Source organism: Haliotis rubra, unplaced genomic scaffold (genome assembly GCF_003918875.1).
Source record: "Haliotis rubra isolate DU_JTF1 unplaced genomic scaffold, ASM391887v1 Scf434, whole genome shotgun sequence".
Lineage (NCBI taxonomy): Eukaryota > Metazoa > Mollusca > Gastropoda > Lepetellida > Haliotidae > Haliotis > Haliotis rubra.
In genome coordinates this window covers 460710-484644 of record NW_025767118.1, presented here as the reverse complement: position 1 = coordinate 484644, position 23935 = coordinate 460710, and the positions used below count along the sequence as shown (strand labels likewise).

Genomic DNA, 23935 nt, shown 5'->3' with positions numbered 1-23935 from the left:
AAAAGGAAACTGCATGTGTGGACAAAATTTACCAAGAATGTTTGGGACACTAACTCCTAAGGAAATATTGATATCACGTCTTAATAGGACTTTCAAAGTATTTACGTACGACTAATCTTATCTCATATCCCAATATTTGTGATCGGAATACTTTCAGTGGCTCAAGCCCAGCACATAATTGCTGTGTTTTATTTCTAGTCTGATATGTTCCTAACAACTGGTCATAACCATAGAAATGTTTTTATACTGCTCAAAAGAAATTCAGGACTACCCAATTCTTTTACATTCCTTCAGGTAATCATTTGAAACAATGTTGTGATCCTTCACCTAATTAGAGTTGATGTTACTGAACATAAACCAATGTAACACACATTTTTGTTTGTGATCGTTTAATGCCGCACTCAACAATATTCCAGCCATATGGCAGCAGTCTGGACCAAACAATCCAGTGGTCAACATCATGAACATCGATTTATGCATTGGGATACTGTTTCCATGGAGTTGATTGGCTGATCTGTGATCTTAAGATCCAGATAAACGATGTATTTGCATGAAACACCAGCGAACAACTTTAAAAACAAACACAATAGCAAACAGCATGAACATCGAACTACGCAATTAGGATACAATGAGTGAGTAAGTGAGTGAGTTTAGTTTTACATGGCACTCAGCAATATTCCAGCTGTATGGCGGCGGTCTGTAAATAATCGAACCTGGACCAGACAATCCAGTGATCAACAGCATGAGCATCAATCTGCGCAATTGGGAACCGATGACATGTGTCAACCGGGATACAATGACATGCGTCAACCAAGCCTGAACACCCACCACGCTTTCGTTATATTTTTATACAAACAAACATGTCGTGGTTGTTATTTGTTGTAGTAGTAACATAGACAATCATCTCTGGGATTGTCTTGTGATGGATCCGGGTTATGAATCATAACTGTCATATCTAGTTGGAGACAATGAAAACAGCAACAGATTCCTTGTACGACGACAAAGAAAAAGCCAATAAGATGGGACATATGTACTTCAACAAACAAGAACATGTCTAAGCACAACCCAGATGTCAAAAATAAATATTTCATATGAAGGACTCAAAATAATCGACAGATTACAGATGTAATTAAATATTTATTTTCACCATTTAATAATCTTTCTTACTGAGACATAAAATGAGTGAGTGAGTATGGCTTTATGCCGTTTTTAGAAATATTCCAGCAATATCACGGCGGGGGACACCAGGAATGTGCTTCACACATTGTACCCATGCCGGGTCTTCGGCGTGACAAGCAAACACTTTATCCACTAGGCTACCCCGATCACCCCTGAGACATAAAAACATCGAAAGCCTCGAATGGTTTCTTGTTGTTTCTTTTGTGAGGAAGAAGTTGAGATGTACAACAGCATTATCCAACCAATGCTTCATCTTCTCTTGAATGATCTGGTCTCACCTGTATTTTCACCTGTAAATACTTCACTGAACACCCACACAATGGGCTACTGTATATATACAATGTAGGTAACACTGAAGGCTTGTTTTCTGCTCCTATACCATAACTGCTGCTCAAAAACATATGCCCCCGTGTATCTAAATTAAACTAACGGGCACAACTAGGTAATTGTGCCTCAGTAAAATTAATCGATCGATTGTAACTCTATCTTGTGATCTTCACGACCAACACTCATGGACTACCGACAAGGTAGTTCTGACTTCTTTGAGAGGCATTTAGAAGTTGGATCAATAGGGAAGATGACAATATATGGATGAACAACTTCTTTATTACTGTGAGAATGATGTTTTGGTGTAGGTTGTAACAGTGTTACTTGCTTGATAACAGTGTAACAACCTACACCGAAATGTCGCTCCCACTGTAATAAAGAAGTTGTTCACCCATATATTGTCATCTTTCCTTAAGATAATTCTTGTTCAAATGTCAACTAAAACCTTTGACATATACATAAGAACATATTTAATTAAAAATAGATGAATGTGAAAGATATAAGATATAAGATAAGAAAGGATAAGAGGTTATTTTAATATCATAAACACATTCTCACTGCATATTTCACTGACATACTCTTGAAAACAGGACACTTAAAAATATACCAGTATACAGTCTCTCATGTAAGTGAAATATTCACTGAAATATTTAAATGAAAGAACCTTTGAAAGTTTAGATAAATACATTTTACTGTTATTACATTTTCAAATGTAATTGATATTTTAAGTACAATTAATGTTTAAATATAAACATTCACTCCAGCCTCAATGACAATGATAAAGCTAATGAAACTTGAAAAGTTTAATAAATATAATTAATTAATTCTATGGATTAATTAACCAAACAGTCTATTTTCAACTTTGAAATTCATTCTGAAGCACAAACATCTGAAATTAAATTATATTTTCTTAATTCAAACATGCTATGCCAGATTGTGATATTTGGATTAAGACCATCAACATCTGAAAGAGAACGAAACATTGTTTATTCAAATATGCTGACATGACATATTTTGATATTTCGACTAACGCCATCATCTGAAAAAAAAAAGAAAGAAGAAGTCACATATCCGAATGTTCAAAGTTAATAAATAAACATTCAGCTTACCTTGAGGAAGTGGCATCCTTGCATAATGAACAGTTACAGGTAATTCCGCCAATGAAGACACACTGTAATTCCATGCTCGTTCAGGGGAAGTAATTTGTGAAAACAAAGCACCACTAATAATCTGAGGTTGTATCCCGCCCCTCAAAGACGATATACTATGGCTCCTTGCACGCATACCCTCTTCTTCCAATTGTTGCATTGAGGAGGAACTGAGCTTAGCTGGAACACTCCTGCGTGTTCTTGGAGACATCACCGAAAGACTGCTACTCCGTTCACGATTGAAGTCCATGTCATCCGTCGTTGAGGAATAGGAAGTTGGGGCACCACTGTTTCCAGGAAACCCAAATTGAACTGGTACACTTGAACTTAAGGTTCCATTTTCGTGGATTTCTGGAAGTGGACTTAAATTACCTTTATGTCGGAAATTATGTGGTATGTTCAAACCTGAAGTCGGGCTCCCATAAATTCGACTTCTTTCATGAATTCCTGAGTGCTCATTTTCTCGTGACATGTTCTTGTCATTTGGAGAATTTTCATTGACTGGACTTGCAGTTTTTAACGCTCGGGCTACAAGAATTCTCTGTGCCTGTGCAATCTCCTCTTTACGTGGACTAGTAGAGATAGCACCATCAAATGAAACCTCTCTTTGAAAATGACGCAACCTAGCACTAGTCGCACCCATGGCAATACGACTTTTATTTCTGCTGCTAAGTTCCAGAATTGTTGCTGAGTAGGTCCTTGGCCGTATATCATACTCTTCATCAAACTCATCATGATCTTGATCCATTGACCGCTCCAACTCGGACAAAGCATCCGAGCTTACATAATGTGACTTATGTGAAGTTAGGCTGTGAACTGAAGGTGATTTGCCCTTCTTAATATTCGGACTTGACATTGTAATCAGCATGCTGTTTTGAGACATAGACAGATCCCTGTTCATACTAGCTAAGCCTCGCCGTTTACACAATTCAAGCAACTTATCATTGTAGAGGGAGTGCGAGATCTCCCTGAACCGAGCAGCAGACGTATCACCACTGTCACCAGAGTCGTGACTGACAAGTTTCCTGCACGCGGTACTGTACCCGGAATCTGTAGTGTGGGGGAGGTCTTTAGCTCCCCTATCATTATGCCCGCTTGTCACAATACCTGCATCGTCTGTTTTCATGTCACTCTCCAGCGAGTGCTTGGTATGCGATCCGGCCTCGGCTACCTGTGAAAGCTGCTGCAGAGGGCTTACCTTTCTCAACGATCCTACTGGTGCATTCTTGTCACCTGCAAGTTCTAACTGTTTTAATAGTTCACGCTGAGCTGACTGGGCAATTTCACGAGAATTCCTTGACTGTTTGAAAAGTTCCCTTCTAGCGGACGAAGGTATTTCACCTGAATTCCGTGACTGTTTAAAACTTTCCCGTTGGGAAGTTGGTGACATTTCAGTAGTCTTTCCACCACCTTTTTTGCTCTTACTCGTATCGGAGAGAGAAGAGCTTCTCTGTCTATGTGGGCTCTTAGAGCCTTTTCGGGCTCGTGACACAATCCCGTGGAAAGACCAACTCCGTCCCCTCGGCTCCGGAGAGTCGAGGTCCTTTTCCCCAGATGATCCAATTTTGTTCCCCATATTGTTCAACTGTACACAGATTTACAAATGAGCAGTCTGGCAATACCCTTGTTCAAATGTTAGGACAATTTTCACGCTGAGGTGGATTCTGACAAAGTAAAATGTAAACATGTTCCACACTGGCGTGACTGTCAGCTCTCCCTGTCAACATTCTATACCACTGCATCCTCAACATCCCTTCTATAATCCCATAATCCTGTGAAAACCACCTGTGCAAAATATTTATCAACGATTCAGCCCCTACTCAAAACAAAAGAAGTCTGGTAGGTGGATGGTGAATGTAGCGTACAGTGGCAACAAAAGGCATGGGAATCACATTGAGGGAAGCAAGGTTTCAACAAAATGGAAATGAAAACATCTGTCAATTCCCACCTGCATATTATTCCCTGAACAAAAAGTCTCAAGTTTGAAGTTCACCACAACAATCCACAACCGTTACAGAAACAAATACTAACCTTGCTATTGTAACCTATTCCTTCGTTATGTCCACTTACATGAAGTTGATACTCTAAGTTCAGAAACATAAACACCACAAATGATATCCAGTGGACCTTTGACTGATAGCACGGTCAGAATGAACTGATTGTTACTACTCTCAGCTGGTCAATTTCCCACTGTGTAAGAAATACTGGGTAAATATCCAAGGTCCAGAATACGAGGAAGTGTATATCACAACTGTTGTAACCTCTCACAAGATAAGCTAACTTGAACCTGAAGCATCTCGGGAAGTGAATGTAAATCCAACTGACTCACTGGAACAACGGGCAAAAAATGCTTTTTCCTTTTTTACAAGTGGCACACCTTGACTAACTCAGAGAATATCAGAGGGAGGTATGAAAGCGATCTTGACAGGTAAACACTGTTGCCACGATGCCCCCCTGAGGGTCAAGCTGTCCATTAGGTGAGTCTATGTCTCAAGTATTACACTGGCATACTTTCAAACTGTGTGTCATTCAGACCACGCGGCAGACCAGACGCCAGGGAGCATAGACCACGTGTAGATAAACAACAACCTGATCGTAAGCTTCTCACACTGTACAAGTTCTTCAGTATTCATTCATTTTCTTATGGAGGCAGACTGGGGTATTGCTTGTAGCAGACGACACTTGGAGCAGACGACACTAGCTGTGGAGCAGACAACTTTATAGTCGATGTCAGTTCAGGTCATGCCAGTAATAATAGTTAAGGTCGCTGTTGATAATGTCTTCACTGGACCAACAATGTATATTGATTACTAGTAATGGTTTTATCAGAGGCTCGGGTCAGCTCAGCAGACGTCAGTCTTAGAAGGACGAACATTCAATATCTCCGTCAACTCATGTAAGTCCTGTTGACTTTAGTTTTAGTCACAGTTGGCTTGCATATCGATCAGATCCTCTATCATGACTTGAGTACATGAACTCGTCCCATCCTTGCATGGTGTAAGAAATGCTGCTGACAGCTGAAGCTGATATTACTTTATCAGGTTCACCTCAAATAACTTTAGTCAAACTACCCTCTCCAGGATAGCAGACGGAATTCAAACAGCAGCAGACGTCAGATTACACAGTGTTTTTTATAGCTGTGTCGAGACTAGCAACAGGTTCCATAGGAGGATTACATTGAGTAGATGAATAGGTGTTCCTGTCAGAAAAAATATAACCAATCTAAGTGAATTCAGACAAGAGTTGGTGAAAACCCAACAATACAGGCTGACATTCAAACTTTCCTCATGTAAATAGAAGCATTCTAGTCATTATTCATTGACACAAACCGTATAAAATGCTCCCAGGAAGGTGCTAGTCTGTTTGTTGAGTTTGGAACAAGGTTGACTAATTCAATGTAATTAAGGTCCTCTTTATCCCCAAATCCATTAAACAAACAGTAAATCAATGTATCTGTCGAAGCTGGCTGCTGTAATTTGCTGAGGTGGTAAGTAGCAGACGTCAGCTAGAGCAGACGCTAACTGGAGCACACGCAAAGGTAATTGACATCAGTAGTTACTGAAGTAGGATGTTGTCACAAGAACTTCACAGAAGCGGACAATCATCCGTCAGACGTCCAATGTATTAATGATAAACAATACAGATGTCCACAATTCGGAATAGTAACCAATCCTAGGTGTAGGCGACAGGCATACAAAAGTGAGGCTATAGCGGTCGTCAGATGTTGAAGAAATCCACTCTATTTGAGCCCACTGTTGCTATAGCACAAATGAAGTGTGACGTTGGTAAACATCACCCGATGTAGCCATTAGACACTTCTCCTTTGTGGCAATGATACAATCTCAATGAAGGATCACTTGTTGGTGCAAAGGTAACAAGCCCACGGTGCAAGTTCTCATTAAGTTCGACTTGTGCTATTCATCTCTCCGTCTTCTCCATTCACCCATGACGCTCTGTAAACAGAAAAACAGCTATAGTATGTGCGTAACCCAATGGTAGTGCATACACAAACATTCCAAGCAGTTGATTCATAATCTATCAACTTGAAAAACCCTCGCATTATAACCTTAAAAATCTATTCCCATACGAACTCAAGGCAGAAATATCTCAGTGAGTCAGACATAAATATATCATTTTAAAGAGGGTTGCATTTCAAGTTGAACCACAAGTGAGGAGATATTATATGTCATTCTTGAATTATTGATACATTCCCTGAAAGGACTTGACATGAGATACCAAGTGACACAGGATCATGATTTAAAATAGGAATTGTGGACTTCAAATTTAGACGCAGGATTTAGTTTTTGGAAAACCTCAAAGCATCTTGTTACGGGTTACAAATCATGAAACACAAACAAAGCATCTTGATACAATTGTCTTCTGTGATATTTGGCTGTGAAATGAGTTCTTTCGTGGGTGCATGTTTTAGGAGCTGAACCTTCTTGTTACCTGAGTCTGATGGCCACAAGAGTTCTTTTCATGTATACATTTCTAAGTGCATGTTTAATCTTTCATTAGCCAGCCTGCTGACGCTCTGCACGGAAGCTCAAAATATGGATTTTGTAAATACTGACAAGCTATACCGTTTACAAAATAACCAGTAAGGGTAGAAGATCATGTGACATACCTTTACAATATTTACACATATGTGGTCTCAGTGTCGATTAATACGGCTGTTGTGACATGCCACATGGCTTTAGCTTAATAATTAATTAGAAAATTCAGTTATGAATACATGTGAACATTAGAGGTAATAATAGAGTCAGACATTGTACACCAACCAAACTCACTACATGAACCTCTGAAAGCACTCAAGAGCAGCTGAAATATTTAAATTTAAAAGGTTGAGAAATCAAATTCAAAGTGAGTGAGTGAGTTTAGTTTTACGCCACACTCAGCAATATTACAGCTTTATGGCGGCGGTCTGTAAATAATCGAGTCTAGACCAGACAATCCAGTGATCAACAGCATGAGCATCGATCTGCGCAATTGTGAACCGATGACATGTGTCAACCAAGTCAGCGAGCCTGACCACCGATCCCGTAAATCGCCTCTTGTGACAAGCATAGTCGCCTTTTGTGGCAAGCATGGGTTGCTGAGGACCTATTCTTCACGGGTCCAAATTCAAAGAAATGTGCGTCACACATTGTACATATGTGGGGAATCGAACCCAAGTCTTCAGCATGACGAGCGAACGCTTAACCACAAGGCCAACCCACCAGCCCAATACCAAAAGAAAACTTTCAAAACCAAAAGTTAATAATAACGATGTGAGTAATTACTCAATGGCTGTAGTTATCTGATGGTCTGATAAACACCTGATGTTGAGGAAATAGGCAGTTATACAACACAGCAATGCATACATACTGAGGTAAGGCCACTCTTTACACTGGACAGTTTCATACTGCAGGTATTTCCTTATTAGCAGGTAATATGTGACGTCACAATGCAGCTGCTCTCGTACACCTGCTTTTCCATTGTTACACAAATATATGTGCATGAGCTGTCTGCATGCAAAATGAATATCTTTTGACTGTTGAATAACTTGATGGGCTCTGCCCTTTGTTTGCATATGAGGCAGTGCACCTACCGAAGAATTTGTTATGTCTTTTGTCTTTGTCCATATTCCAGCTGTATGATGGCTATCTGATAAGTATGTTAGCAATCAAGACCAGACTATCCAGTGACTGGTATCATCAGCATCGATCTATGTATATATCGTATGTGACGTCACAACGCAGCTGCTCAAATGCATTTACATCCCTCTATAGTTTATACACAGGTGGAATAGCAAAGTGGTTAAAGCGTCAGCTCGTTCTGCTGAAGACTCGGGTTTGATTCCCCACATGGGTACAATGTGTGAAGCCCATTTCTGGTGTCCCCCTGCGTGATATTGCTGGAATATTGCTAAAAGCGTCATAAAACCATACTCACTCACTCACTGATACACAGACAGTTTCCTACACAAGCATTTGTATGTAAATCTCATAAACTCTCAAAAATAGAACATTCTTTCAAAAGTTGCAATTGTTTAAGCAGCGACACACATCAATGGCAGCTTCCACTGTCTGCCCTACCCACTGTCCCATAAAGCACATGTGCTTCAGCTTGAAAGACATACCTCTGATTTGTGTGCTTGGACTGAATGTTAAATGTGTTGCTGAACCTCATCAAACCATCATAAACTACAATAAAGAGTTGATGACAGTCTGACATTCCTTTTTTTCAAAAGAATAAGAAATAGGACTTCTCTCATAAATGTGGTATATATATATTGGAGACAGGAAAATGGTTAAATTAACTAAAACATGAAATTAATTGCCTCTCTATTAATTCCAGAAATACATCTGTAAATTTCTATCCAACATCCTTTGATGGTATAACATTGCAATCCAAAGAAATAATCAACTTGACCTTTACAGGCAGACGCTAAACAAAGGATAACAAGCACGTCTGAAAACGATAAAATACCTTATCTTCACGAGCAGACGCATTCTCAAATCAAACTGAAATACTGACGAGGGGCAACCAACCAACTCTGTGAATTTTCGCTAGAAAAGGGAACTCATCGTGCATGGTAACATTTCAGAAATGTTAAAATTGAATTAATTATGTTTTATTCAATAAAGAGATCCTTTAATTCCTCTGTTTGCATAAACTCCACCAAGCCAGACTCACGGTCTAGGGTCTATTCACTAGGCGAGGCTGTCAACACCAGGCACTCCCAATAACGTCCACAAAGACCACAAGCTCCTCATCCTGTCCCTACAGTCATTTCATTACATCCACAAGTCTTCATTTGACCTCATAAGTCCTGTCCCGACCTTTGTGGTTACAAGAACTCCCAAAGGTCAAGGCTGACAAGATAAAGTGTTATGGTAACCACAGGTTGAATACTTGTGTTGAAGTTCAGGCAACAGAAATGGCAGGAACTTGTTCATCAGACCTGTTTACAAAGCTCCGTAAATCCCTGACTGACTCCAACAATGGTCAAGTTACCATTTACATTTTAGTTCCTTTGTTGACTCTATCTTAACTCGGCTGTCTCGAAGGAAATAGGTTTTTCTTGAAAACTAAAGTACAAATAAAGCTGCCAATTTCAGTCGCATTATCAGCAATTTACATGTTAATTCAACTGGCTTCATTGCAGTGGTGAGTCCAATCAGAAGCTGCTGAAGTTGTCTGTAGAAACTGTTAGATCAAGCAAATGTCATAAGAATTTCGATTACAGGTTCTAAAAGGGTCCCCACCACATCCAAATCCCATCAAATTATAAGTTCCATTTCCTAACCTCTGCATCCTGATATACTTGTGCACAAAACTTAACAGTATATACAATTCCAAAATTAACATGCTACAAAAAAACTAAAGTAAATGTTTCCAGGTAATAAAAGAGTGAGACCTGAAGATTATTTCCTTACAAAATGTCGAAAAAATATCAAAATACCCATTTTCAGCAGTCAGGATATAAACATGTCTGGACCACACAATCCAGTGATTGACATCATGAGTATTGATTTACACAGTTGGGATAACAGCCTCAATAACACAAACATCTAGCCATGATGAACGTCAAGGAACTAAATCCAAACTTTCAGGAAGAGTACTTCTGGGCTTGATAGTCATGATGCATCTTTTCACGATATACTCATTTTGTTATGTCCATAATTCCTCAATTAACGACAAACTTCATTCAGTGACAAGAGTTAACAATTGGCTTTCATCAAGCTCCATGATATCGGTTACTAGACTGGAACAATCGGATATTGGCCATATTGATTTTCTTGATCCATATGCTACGTGGCAGGAAGCAAAATGTCTAAATATTACTTTCCTTAAAACAACTTTTGCCATAAAAGTAATGTCAAAATTGCAAATAAGATTATAAAGGATATTATCAATCAATGAGATTTTGGTGCATTTACTGTTGGAAATTAACAATTTAGGTAAGTCTTTGTCGTAAAATGGATGAAAAACTGGAATGGTTCTTTCAAAGAATTTTCCTTTTGACCATATAGTCTCTGTATGGTGTTCCATGATTTAACCCCTGCTATGTTTGAGTGAATGAGTGAGTGGGCCCTTTAGTTGTCACCAATATTCCATAAATATGAGAACTGCCTGTGATAAAAGTAAGACACACAACTGCCAGGCAGCATCAGTAACAATCTACACTTCATTGAGACAATGACACACGATCAAACTAGTAAACCATTCCAACTACGCAAACAAGGATGGAAGGCAACTCACAAAGAACATTCACCAGATATTGTTAATGTACAAGAATACCTCCCAAATGGCAGTTATCATGGGCAGAGGGGTATTTTCAACCTTGAGAACAATTCTCAAGATCAGAACTGGGGACCTGTTCTACCCTAGAAAACCCTGGGGTGAAAGAGGCATGGAAGAGTAAGGGACCTATTTGGGCCCACCCCCTACAGGGCGACAAGCATGGCGAACTGGGGACTTACTTGTCCCTAGAATACCCACGGTGAAAGAGGCATGGGACAGTAGGGATCAATTTGTCCCCAGAAACCCTACAGGGAAACAAGCATGTGGATCTGGAGCCCTATTTTTCCCTACAATACCCACAGTGAAAGACGCAAGGGCCAGTAGGGGCCTATTGGGGCCTAGAATCCCTACAGGGAAACTAGCATGTGGATCTGGAGCCCTATTTTTCCCTACAATACCCATGCTGAAAGACGCAAGGGCCAGTAGGGGCCTATTGGGGCCTAGAATCCCTACAGGAAAACTAGCATGTGGATCTGGAGCCCTATTTTCCCCTACAATACCCATGCTGAAAGACGCAAGGGCCAGTAGGGGCCTATTGGGGCCTAGAATCCCTACAGGGAAACTAGCATGTGGACCTGGAGCCCTATTTTCCCCTACAATACCCATGCTGAAAGACGCAAGGGCCAGTAGGGGCCTATTGGGGCCTAGAATCCCTACAGGGAAACTAGCATGTGGATCTGGAGCCCTATTTTCCCCTACAATACCCATGCTGAAAGACGCAAGGGCCTATTGGGGCCTAGAATCCCTACAGGGAAACTAGCATGTGGATCTGGAGCCCTATTTTTCCCTACAATACCCATGCTGAAAGACTCAAGGGCCAGTAGGGGCCTATTGGGGCCTAGAATCCCTACAGGGAAACTAGCATGTGGATCTGGAGCCCTATTTTCCCCTACAATACCCATGCTGAAAGACGCAAGGGCCAGTAGGGGCCTATTGGGGCCTAGAATCCCTACAGGGAAACTAGCATGGGGTACCGGGGACCTATTCTCCTCCAAAATCTCCATGGCGACTCATGTTAAATACATGCTGACTACACAAATTGTTCAATGCCATTTTTTGTATGGATATTTTAAGTTCAAGCGGATTTAAAATAATTACTTCCAAATACCCATAGATATATCCCTAATTCGGCATTTCAACGAGTCAATTCATGTACAAACAAAGCATGACCTCGATGGGACACTAATAGGTCCAGCCTTTGCTTAAGACTATCTAAGACTTATAGACCTTATACAGACTCGTGCAACATCTAACTAAACCCTTCATTCAAGGTCATTCATGCAAATAAACCTATGATCGTATATACTTGAAGAAAAGCTATGAAAACATCAACACTGGCCACGCACCATGACATTATAATCCTTGGTGGGACAAGAAATATGTCCCAGCCCTCGGGAATCAAGCTTTGAATAGGATTAACAGACCTGGAACATGCCTTCAAGATTCAACAGGTTCCTTGAAGCATGGGTGTAGATTGAGTGGCTGGGTTAGACTCCCAGGGTTGATGTAGGCACTCTTCAGTACATAGAGGCTCAAACTGCCAGAATACTCACTCAGATATACAGGAAGAATGCAGATGGGAATGTTCTGGAATATTTTTTTGTGTTTACAGTATTACCATGACAATAACTTACATCAAATGAGTGAGTGAGTTTAGTTTTACGCAGCACTCAGCAATATTCCAGCTATATCAAATGAGTGAGTGAGTTTAGTTTTACGCAGCACTCAGCAATATTCCAGCTATATGGTGGCGGTCTGTAAATAATCGAGTCTGGACCAGACAATCCAGTGATCAACAGCATGAGCATCGATCTGCGCAATTGTGAACTGATGACGTGTCAACCAAGTCAGCGAGCCTGACCACCCGATCCCGTTAGTCGCCTCTTACGACAAGCATAGTCGCCTTTTGTGGCAAGCATGCGTTGCTGAAGACCTATTCTACCCCGGATCTTCACGGGTCCTTACATCAAATGGAACATCGCGAAATTGGTTTGATTCCAGACTGAAATGATCAACTATTTTGAACCCAAAAGATGGTTTTATCCCGAAATGAACTAATTCACAATTCTGAATTTAATTGATTCCTAAATTAATCAGCAGATTTCAACTGGTATCCAGAATATTCAAACTGTTTTCATGGTTTATTGTTTTACACCACACTCAGCAATATTCCAGCTATAACGCAATGATCTGTAAATAATCAAATCTGGACCCGACAATCCAGTGATCAACATCATGAGCATCGATCTAAGCATTTGGGATACTGTTTCCATGGAGTTGATAGGCTGATCTGTGATCTTAAGCTCCAGATAAACGATGTATTTGCATGAAACACGAATGAAAACTTTAAAGCAATACCAGTATAAAGACACTTCATAACTATCCGTAATTCAAGTGTTGTAGCTCATAGCTTCACAGAACGATTGCAGGTATCATGTATATGCACGCTCTACAGCAGTGAATACTGCATAGACTGCAACATCTTGCTTAACGCATCACATGGCATATCTGTAACATGTGACACACTTGGGTCATCACATGATCAGGTGCTAATTACAAGTTACCTCAGTCAGCATCTTAAACTCAATTGTATGTAAAGCTGTTCACTTACTGGCTCAGATATATACCCAATAGCCTGGTCCATAGTCAAACACAATGATGTTGACTACACAAGGTTCATTTTGTTTGTTGTTGTTTAACGCCACACTCAGCAGTATTCCAGCTATATGGCGGCGGTCTGTAAATAATCGAGTCTGGACCAGACAATCTGTTATCAACAGCATGAACATCAATCTATGCCATTTGGGATACGATGTCATGTGTCAACTAAGTTAGTGAGCCTGACCAACCAATCCTGTAAGTCGCCTCTTAAGACAAGCATGGGTTACTGAAGACCAATTCTAACCCAGATCTTCACGAGACCACAACACAAAGAAAACATTCAATACCGAAAATGAATTATACTATTTGGGTAACCACTTAATGGATAAAGAGAAAAATTATCTTGACTCGATAAACTATTCGTATTTCTGATGTTGAGGAAATACATAGTTATAAATCATAGCAACGTGTACATACACGTCTCCAGAGTTTACACTGGACAGTTTCATACTGCCAAGCATTTCCTCGTAAACAGGTAATGTGACGTCACCACGCAGCTGCTCACATACATATGCAGCAATTCTATTGTCACACAAATATATGTGAGTGCGCATGACCTGGTTATGCATACAGAATTAATATAAAGTTTAACTGTTACATAACTGGTACAGGTTTTGCCTTTTGCTGTATAAGAGCCAGGGTCCTTAGTTTTTGTTTTGTATGTTTTTAAATGCTGCAGTCTGTAACATTCCAGTAATGGGATGACTGTCCATAATTGAAACCAACATATCCAGTGATTTACATCATGAGCATTATTCCAGCTAGGGACCATTCATAATTTATGGCTTGGTGTGTGTGTTGTGTGTGCGTGCGTGTGTATATGTGAGTGAGATAATGATTTTTATGGAGAAACATGTACAGTGTGAATGACACCCCCTAAAATTCATGTACAAAGTAAGTGACACCCCCCATGCCTGTCATGCACAAAATCAATGACTCCCCCCTTCCCAGAATTTCTGAGTATGTTTTAAATATTTTTATGTACAAAATTGCTGGCCTCCCCTAGTACATTTGTACAAAATTGCTGACACCCCCCCCCCCACGAACAAAAATGGATGGGACACCACCACCCCCAATCATCATCACCAACCCTAGCCATAAATAATGAACGGCCCCCTATATGGTGGCGGTCTATAAATATCCGAATCTGGACCAGACAATCCAGTGATCAACATCACGAGCATTGATCTACACAGTTGGGAAGCAATGACATGCATCATCTTGGTCTGCGAGCCTGGCAACCAGATCCCATTAGTCGCCTCTAACGACAAGCATAATGATCTTTTTTACTAACCCTTATATTGAATCAAATTGTTATCATCTGTCTGTTTTTGACTGGTTTGGGCGACATTAATGAAATAATGACATTTCCTACTTTGTTCCAAAACAATGCACTACTGAACTTCTTGTGCGATTATACATCTGCGGTGAAAGAAACAGAAACCTGTACCTATTTATGATGCCTATTTATGATGCCAATACTTTTCCTTCAAAAATAACAGACAACCTCTTAATAGACAAAAGAAAATGTTTCATTCAACATATAAAGGAGAAAAATAACAATTTAGGATTCTGGATGATAAAAAGTAGGTTTACCAGGTCTTTAATTCAAACATAAATAACTCCATCTGAAGTCTTTCCAACACGAATTCATCCATAAATAGTTTTTTGAACATTAAGATTATTGTCCATGAACAGTACTATTTACCAGTCAACTATTTTATGCTTAACATAATCAAGCTTAACAATGATGACACAACATAATTATTATGAGATATTTCCAAACTCCAAGTACATCATATAACTGAATGAACATTGAAGAGAGAGTGTCCTTGATCTGAGAAGTAAACACCAGACATGTGTTTCTGCCTATAAATAAATACATTGATAACTGTGTCCTATTACCCAAATCAGCTGGAGTACATCTTATCACAGGATGGCTGACCTATAGAACCCCAATAAAATACTGAACCTGGCCACTCTAACGAGAGGCACCTGACAAGGTATATCCCCCATATACAACGCACACCAACATTTTCTCCCAATAATCCAATAACCTAACTCAATCTAAGCACCTTGTGGATACATATGGCAGACCTATCACATGTTTCCTGGAAAATCTTTTTCACTGCGAAGTAGATAAGAGAATTAAATCGAGACCATTGAGAGAACATAACATCCATCTACAAACAACAGTGTTAGAATTTACAATTGAGAAACTAACTTCAATTCAGATATGACTGAAATGATTATCAATTATGACTACAAATGACTACAAATATCAAATTAATTTGTAAACAATATTTTCATGCGAGATAAATATGCTAAAAGTTATGACAATGAATATGGCAGAATTTTTAATCTCGGGGTCAAAAATGAGGACTGGTTGAAGAAATATAAGTTAAAAGTATGAGTTCGAATGACTGGATCAAGTTCAAGAATAAATAAAATGAATTTTCTGTTAAGATATCAATCATGGAGACTTTGACTGTGGAGATAGAGTACCGCTTCAGTGACTACAAATATGACTCGAAACACCAGGTACTACCAAATACTACACTTCACAGCTTCGTATCAATACAACACAGTCTACAGTTTATACACCTGAGATAATCCCAGCATGTGTTGACATCGACCTCTCAAGTCCTAGATACAATACCTTAAAATCCCATGCACAGCAGACGCAATCCCGTGTGTCTCGAACCTCTGATTTGAAACTGACAGACACCAATTACTGCAACGGTGACCTTAAAAACTGCTACAGCAGCTACATACACCACAACGCTACCAGTGTAACCGACAGCTAACCAGCTCTAGACTTAGGGATGATATCCAATACAAGATAAACGCTATCCGGAAACCTCCAACTCAACATCCATTACATTGACCTGTTTATTGGGCCATGTAGACAAATGTAAACTTCACTCACATGGTGCGGGGATATCCATGGCCTATATAGACGACGTCCTGTCCTGGCGTCAAGCTCGAAGTAGATCTTCAATGTAGTGGCTAGTGTATAACCGACTATTAACTCGCTGTAAACATTACCCGATCGTGGATGTGCTATAATATGTCCTAACAACCCACGATAGGTCTCACCACTGCCTAGCTGTTCAACCTCCAGAGGTATTGGTCACAGATGAGTGACTTCCTATCCCTTACGGTGTTGTCAAGTGTGAAGCCCACGTCCCTATCGCTATTGATTTGAAATATACGTGAAATACTCAGCTGATGGACTCATTGATCAGAGGACATGAAATATGTTACCTATTGACAGACAATTTTAATGTAGGTAGGGCTTAAGTGTAGGCATGCAATTATGGAGTAATGTGATGATTTTTTCAAAATGTTTATTTCAGCGAGTTTGAGTCTCAAAGAAGCTTATGACCTGATGACAATGCGACAGGGAAATAAACGGACATAAACTGGGTATATGATAGTGTGAGAACGCTCTCACGACATTATGGGATGGCTATGTGGGTTATGTTTACTCTGTAATACTATATCAAAGTTAAAAAGCCAGACACACAGAAAACTGAACAACCTTGGACTTTTTAAAATACAGGATTCTATAAATAGCATCATTCCAAGGCCACAATAAATAAATTGTAAGTTTTTCATCAGAATTTGTAAAAAAATGTGATGTTGAAAAAATTCAAAATGATAAAAATCTAGAAACTAAGTTTTAGCCCTAAGAATAGGCATGGAACTTTACGTGAATTATGCAAGTTTACATCAAAATATTTTTTGTATTACTATCTGTAAACAAGAAAAATAAATATGCTAACTTTCAAAGAAATATGCCAGTTTTGAATCTTTTAATTTATATCTTGTTAACTGGTGTGTGTTTTTAAAATTTTCACCTTTTCTTTCCTGCCTTGTATTTTTTGCCAAATGATTCATGAGTGAATGAGGACCATTATACTACTTGAGACATCAGTATGTGATAGAATGATAAATCACCCTTAAGTCTGGCCGCACAGCTGCTAGCAATTTTCTTTAACCTTTTGTTTGTTCAATGCATACGCAGCAATATTCACCAATATGAAGGCAGCCTACAAATAATGAACAGGATCAGACCATCCAGTGATTGATTCTATCAGCAACAATCCTTACAGTTGCTGTACAGTCGGTCAAGCTTTACCACCTATTTCATTTTGTAACACTGATTTGTATAGAATATTAGAGGTTTATTCTAACCCAGGATCCCCAGTGAACACACCTGAAAATCTTGGGTGCTGATACAAATACCGTTACCTTCAACTAAGTATGAAGTGATAGTATATTAGATGAAATTTTAATCCCATATTTGAATTGCTGGTGATAAGTTTTAAAATAACCATGTTATTTACAGTACTTGATTTAACTGGTTTTAAAAGTGTTTAAGTATTATTTAATTTTTAATTGATCATTATGCAATCAGTATGTAAATGGACAGATAATCAGCACTGTGTATGATGCCATCTTTTGATATCGAAGCTGCTTCTGTCTTTGTTAAAGTTGCTATGACAGCCTAGTGCAAGGTGCGTGAGTGAGTGAGTTGAGTTTTACATGGCTTTCAGCAAGATGTGGGCTTCACACTTTGTTTTCATTTGGAGAATTGAACCTGGGTTCTTCAGCATGATGAGCGAACGCTTTAACCACAGGGCTACCCCTCTGCGCAAAGATTGCTGGAATAGATACAATACAAACTGTATAGACTCAGAAATCAGTCTTGTGCACAAGGATGGGCCATGACAGGCTATGCTGGCAGTCTGTGTCAAATCTGACATACAAAACATTTCCTCACCACACTGCAAACCCTCTGAGGGAACAGACTTGCCATCCCTAATCCGCCATAAAGTATCAGCTATCTATATAAGATGGAATTAACACATGTTTGTTTGCTGTGAAGTGCTGTACTCGGCAATATTCCAGCTATATGATGGTGGTCTGTAATAATAGTATGTATAGATCAACACAACTGGAATCCATAAATGTGCACAAAAAAACTTCACAAGTCTAATCACCTGATTCTGTTGGTCATCTCTTAAAAACCAATGATATTATTGTGGTGAATCTGGAATTTGAATCAGCAGATACTGGCACAACTAAGGGAGTTAACTGTGTTATGGATTTCACCTTGACAACAACACGGCCCCTACTTTACTAACAGTAATACACTTACAAATATTGGTACAAGACGTCTGGCCACCAGACCCTATCCCATCAGATTAATCGTTTCTAGATCTGGCGGAGGTAATGTACTAATTGCCATCTTTACTCACACTAAACCAGCGATGTATCACGATTCTTGCCCACAATGTACATTGATTTCTTCTGAAAAATGACTAAAGTGACCTCAATCAGACTTAGAATTAATGGCCATGATGAAAAACATATTTGTGCAAATGGCTTTCCTTTATCAACAGATCTAAAGGAATCCATGAATTAGTTATTTACCAAAGAAGATGTATCTTTGATACATCAAAGCTAAATATCCTTGAGTGACTCAATAGGAATGCATGACCTTCAACTGCATCCTGAGGGCATGGGTGACCCTGCTGTCAGGGGCAGATAATTACAGTGCAGAGTTGGGTCCCTTTTACATGTCAGGACTTGGTGATGGTGGTTTCAAATTCTGTATGATCATGATCCTTTGTCAATCTACTAGTTCTACATGTTTTTCAATGGATTGCCCTCCAACAGTAAGTTGAAATCAATGAAGATCCAAGCTACAATTGGCCTTCAGCAATCCATGCTTGTGGTAAGAGGCGACAAACAGCATTGAGTGATCAGACTTGTGACTTGGTTGACAAATGTCATCATATCCAAGTTGCAGTAGATTCATGCTCACAATGTTGATCACTGGATTGTCTGGTCCAGACTAGATTATTTACAGACTGTCGCCATATAGCTTGAATATTATTATAGTTATGTGTGATATAGCTAAATACCTCACTCCCTCCCTCAAAAGAAGCGTCCCCTAAAGCTCAAGGTCAAGTAGAACCTCTACAGCCACCATTGAACAAAGTTGATTACAAACCAGTATATTTCAAATCGGTCAGGTCATGATCTCCATAAGTTGATTTTATACCTATCAATAAATATATCGCTCTCCCTCCAATGCTGATGATCAAAAATGTTTGAGGACTCAGATGAAAATCATAGGTTTTACAAGATCTGTAACCACAAACTGTAAGTGTCACAGAGAACAGGTGGGAGGATGCATATATATTACCTGCTAAACAGCCAACAGATTAGTTTCATATTTCCATGAATAATGTCCATGGAAGGGTTCACATAAAAGCACCATAAACGACATTAATATGCGGTAAATGCAGTAGTGGTTGCTAAGTTTGTATAGTCAACCACTCGTGCGTGCTTGTGGTCACTTTCATGGGTCAGCCATTTATTGCTAGGGTCAGTTTACATTGTACCGACAAAGTTTTATGGCTGTAGTCAGTTGTAGCTTCATAACAGGGTGAATAGGTGTCAATTTTCTGGATGAGAGCGTACACGGACATTACTAGCAATCCGTGAGTCAGAGCTGTACACCATTCAGGCAGCAAACAAATAATAGCGATTAAATATTTATATCCTAATTCGGAATACTCAAGGTTCAAACTGACATGAATGTGTAGCAATGTAGAGTTCAGTGTTTAGTGTGGTCAGTCTTTTTTTTAGTGTATAATATTTAGAGATCTGTATTTTTTTAACTGTTTGTCAAACACACACTCAAAAATGCTCTAGCCCTTCTTGTGAATGATCGGTTTGGGTTCAGACAATCCAGTGATTGACCTCAAGAGCATCAAGACCAGCAGTCTACACATTTGGATACAGTGAAGTGCATCAACTAAGTCCATGAGCCTGGAACGTCCCTTGGATCCCCCAAACCAAAACTGTAAACCCTTGGGCTTGAAAACAACTGTCTCCCTTATCACACCTGACACCCTGTAGAACCCACAGAGACCTACATGAGGTACTGATGACCTAGCTATATTTTGTTTTTTTAAAAACAGTCATCTGCTTCTTGAAATCAGAAATATGATAAGAAATGCATTATTTTTTCAAGTACCTTCTGACACACAGACCCTAAAATACAAGCATGGATAAGGTTAATCAAATAATGAGGGAACTCTCGGAAACGGGGAGGAGAGAAAGCTGCTACAGCTGAGGAAGCGATGGGAAAGGAATAGGGATGACTATTTCATTACTCAAATTCTGGAAATAAAAGATACAAAACCCTTTCCATGTGCCTATGAAATATCTTCTAAAAGTAGAACTGATCGTCTCTGAAAATATACAACTCTGACAAAAGCAAAGACTGCATTTAAACTGAAAAAGAGCCCCCTGAATCTGAGGAAATGTGGACTTGCTTGTAAACCATTGGCATTTCACTCAGTGTTGGATCGAAGGGAAAATAATATGGTTCAGGGACTGTGAGACTGAGTACTGGCTGTAGCAGACAAAACAACCTCATGTAGGCTTCCACAAGTCTTTAAAGCAATAAATATAAGTCTAAATAAAAGAAATCATATATTATATAAACAAGGTCACCAAACCTGACTTGGACCTTTCTTATACTGTGATGAAGCTAGGTACCAAATATGAAAAGAATCTAGTCAACGATTCTTAAGATATTCCAATTCGTACTGACGGAAGGAGCCTAATACTATATCCCCCGCTTTCGCTAAACGCGAGGCAGGGGATAATAATAACTAGATGTCCCTATAAAAGACTGGCATGTCCCCGCTTATGTAGACTTACCGCTACCCATTATAAGATAGAACTACTAAACATCCATGCCCTGTTCAGGGGCCGAGACAAACTACTGATTGTCTGTATCAGATAAAACAACTCATATGTAGACTAGCACGAGTCTTTAAATATAGGTTAAAATAAAAGAATTGTAGATTATATAAACAATAATAACAAGATTTCCCTATCAAAGACTGTCATCCCAGTACTGTCTTCTTATGTAGACTTGCCCATTATAAGATAGATCTACTACACGCCCATGTACTTTATCCAGAACAGCCTTGGAGCGAGGCTACCCAGCATGGCATCAGGCTGGAGGTAACATGAGCACTCACCCATCAGCACCTACTAATGACTGTAATGTACTTGCACTCTGACTGTCAATGTTCATTACTTGCATGGAAGACACATCAAAGACTAATTAGTACCAGATCTGACACTGTGACCAATCATATGGTGGTATTTGTGAAACCAGCCAATCAGCTTCCTGCGATCTGGAGACCAGCCAATGAGGTGCTGTTGCACCTGTAGGTTATATATGAATGGGAGTGTGAAAGTGCTATCACATGGGGCAGTGTCAGTTTACATCAATGTGTTGATCTATGGGTAGGGGACAAGTCATGATAGACTTTCTCCTGGGGTCATTTGGTGCATATATAGTCAGGTACCGTACATTCCACATTCACAACTCCCATGGTTATCTGCATAACTAAAACTCATTGGTGTATCAGTGGTACCGTACATCCCCCATTAACACCACACTTGGTAATAAGCAAATGAAAACAAAATGTTACCATTTAAAGAATCTTAAGTAATGTTCATCCCAAATTTCAGATCTCATGGAAACCTGTATGAACTTACTCATGGTAACATTTAGCGAATTTGAAGTACAAAATACATCCCAAATTATCATGAAAATCGGTATAAGATAAACTGAAAGTGTCATTCAGTACAGTACTTCACAAAATTATTGACTCTCATAGAAACATGTACACAACAAACTTATGGTGCCATTTAGTACATTTGAAGTACCATACTTCCCATAATATATCACCTCTCATGATCACCTGCATCAGTCATACTACTAATATCTCTGGAATAGTAATGACTTTGAAACTTCCTGCTATATAACTTCTGTATACTGCCATAAATTAATAATTAACTAAACATACCTATTTCCCCAATCAAACCCAACACGCAACACCCAGTACACAAGTTAGCACATCGTCATATCCTTATACTTGAAATGTAATCATTTTAAATTGAAAGTACACATTTATAACTTACACGCATTGAAAGTAGATTAATAATTAACTGCACATGTTAATTTTCTCCATCATCTCACCGTCTGTCAACCTCCTTAACTGTGGTTGGTAGATCCCCATGTGGAGCTCCTCTCAAGTTAGTTATAAAGACCTAATTCTATCAACAGACTGCCGGTGAAGGGGAGCAATAAATAGTAAGGTGTGGGAATGTTTCCATCCTTATCACTTCATTATGACCTTGAGCTAAAAGAATAGAAAACTATCAAATCTAATAAAACATTTTGTTTAAAGTTATGAGAGAACAGAACAAACCTTAAATACTCAAAGGCAAGATGAAGGAGTGAGAATATACTCTGAAACATCGTCTTCCTCAAAATAAAGAATTTGAAATTAAAGTTATTGCCTTTACGTGCATCACTTCTAAATGTCGCTCAATGACTTATACACTTACTCTGCATATCCAAGCCAGTTGTGGTGATGCGTAACCAAGATAATTCAGAACAGCTGCATATCCAAGTCACTGCACATCTGAGCCATTTTATACAGCTGCATATTCAAGTCAATTTTATTCCAAAGGGTATACAAACCAATTTCATATATCTGCTTGTCTGAGCCAATTTTACACACCTGTTTATCCAAGGCAAGTCATTACAGTTGCACATCCAAGATGATTCTATATTCCTCCTTATCCAATGCAATCCTCACTGCATATCCAAATCAATCACATTTGACTGCATATGCAAGACAAGTTTTCACAGATACACATCTCAGTCGGTCACACCAATCCTGATCAATTAGAGCGCCTACACAACATTGTAGCTCCTGGTTGTTTACAAATAATGCTGTCAATGGTAGCAGGATGACCGAGTCAGGAAACAGTCGCCACTGGACAACCCTCCTGGGCAACGTTCTTCCTGGTGTTTACAGCTGTATATCCCCTACTGTCTGTCCAATGAGAGTAGTCTCACGTCAGTGTATAACTGCTGTACATCCTTCCCACCTCCTGATAAACATCTTTCCTAGTGCACTGAATAACATCAACAATGTTCCTTGTTTCTTCATATACCACTCAAAACAAGTTAAGGACCACCCAATTCATCATTTCATAATATGAAAGATTAATTACATAATATTAAGGGTTATCCTTAGCTTCTTTTGAGACATATACATTAAGATTACTGAATCGAAATATTAAAGAGAAAACATGCTACATTTGTTTACAAAGTACAAATTGTATTTATTAACTGCAACATTATCGATTTTCAGGAAATTGCATCAACTTGGAACTGTTCTTTTTTCTTCAGGCATAAATAATTCAAATCCCCT

General features: G+C 39.2%; 1 protein-coding gene across 3 annotated transcripts in view; it reads right to left on the bottom strand.

Moving 5' to 3' along the window:
• Window positions 1-23467, bottom strand: part of LOC124289148 — a 115244-nt gene extending 91777 nt beyond the window's left edge. The window contains exons 1-2 of one of the 3 annotated variants that reach the window (XM_046725752.1): window positions 23061-23467; window positions 2616-6607 (exon numbers count right to left, since the gene is read on the bottom strand). In XM_046725752.1, coding sequence (XP_046581708.1) covers window positions 2616-4230 — 1615 coding nt within the window. In that variant the 5' untranslated portion in view covers window positions 4231-6607; window positions 23061-23467. Of the gene's footprint in view, window positions 1-2615; window positions 6608-16263; window positions 16393-16533; window positions 16740-23060 lie in introns of those variants that run through there. The other 2 variants (XM_046725750.1, XM_046725751.1) reach the window with 2 other exon arrangements.
• Window positions 23468-23935: the final 468 nt, after the last annotated feature.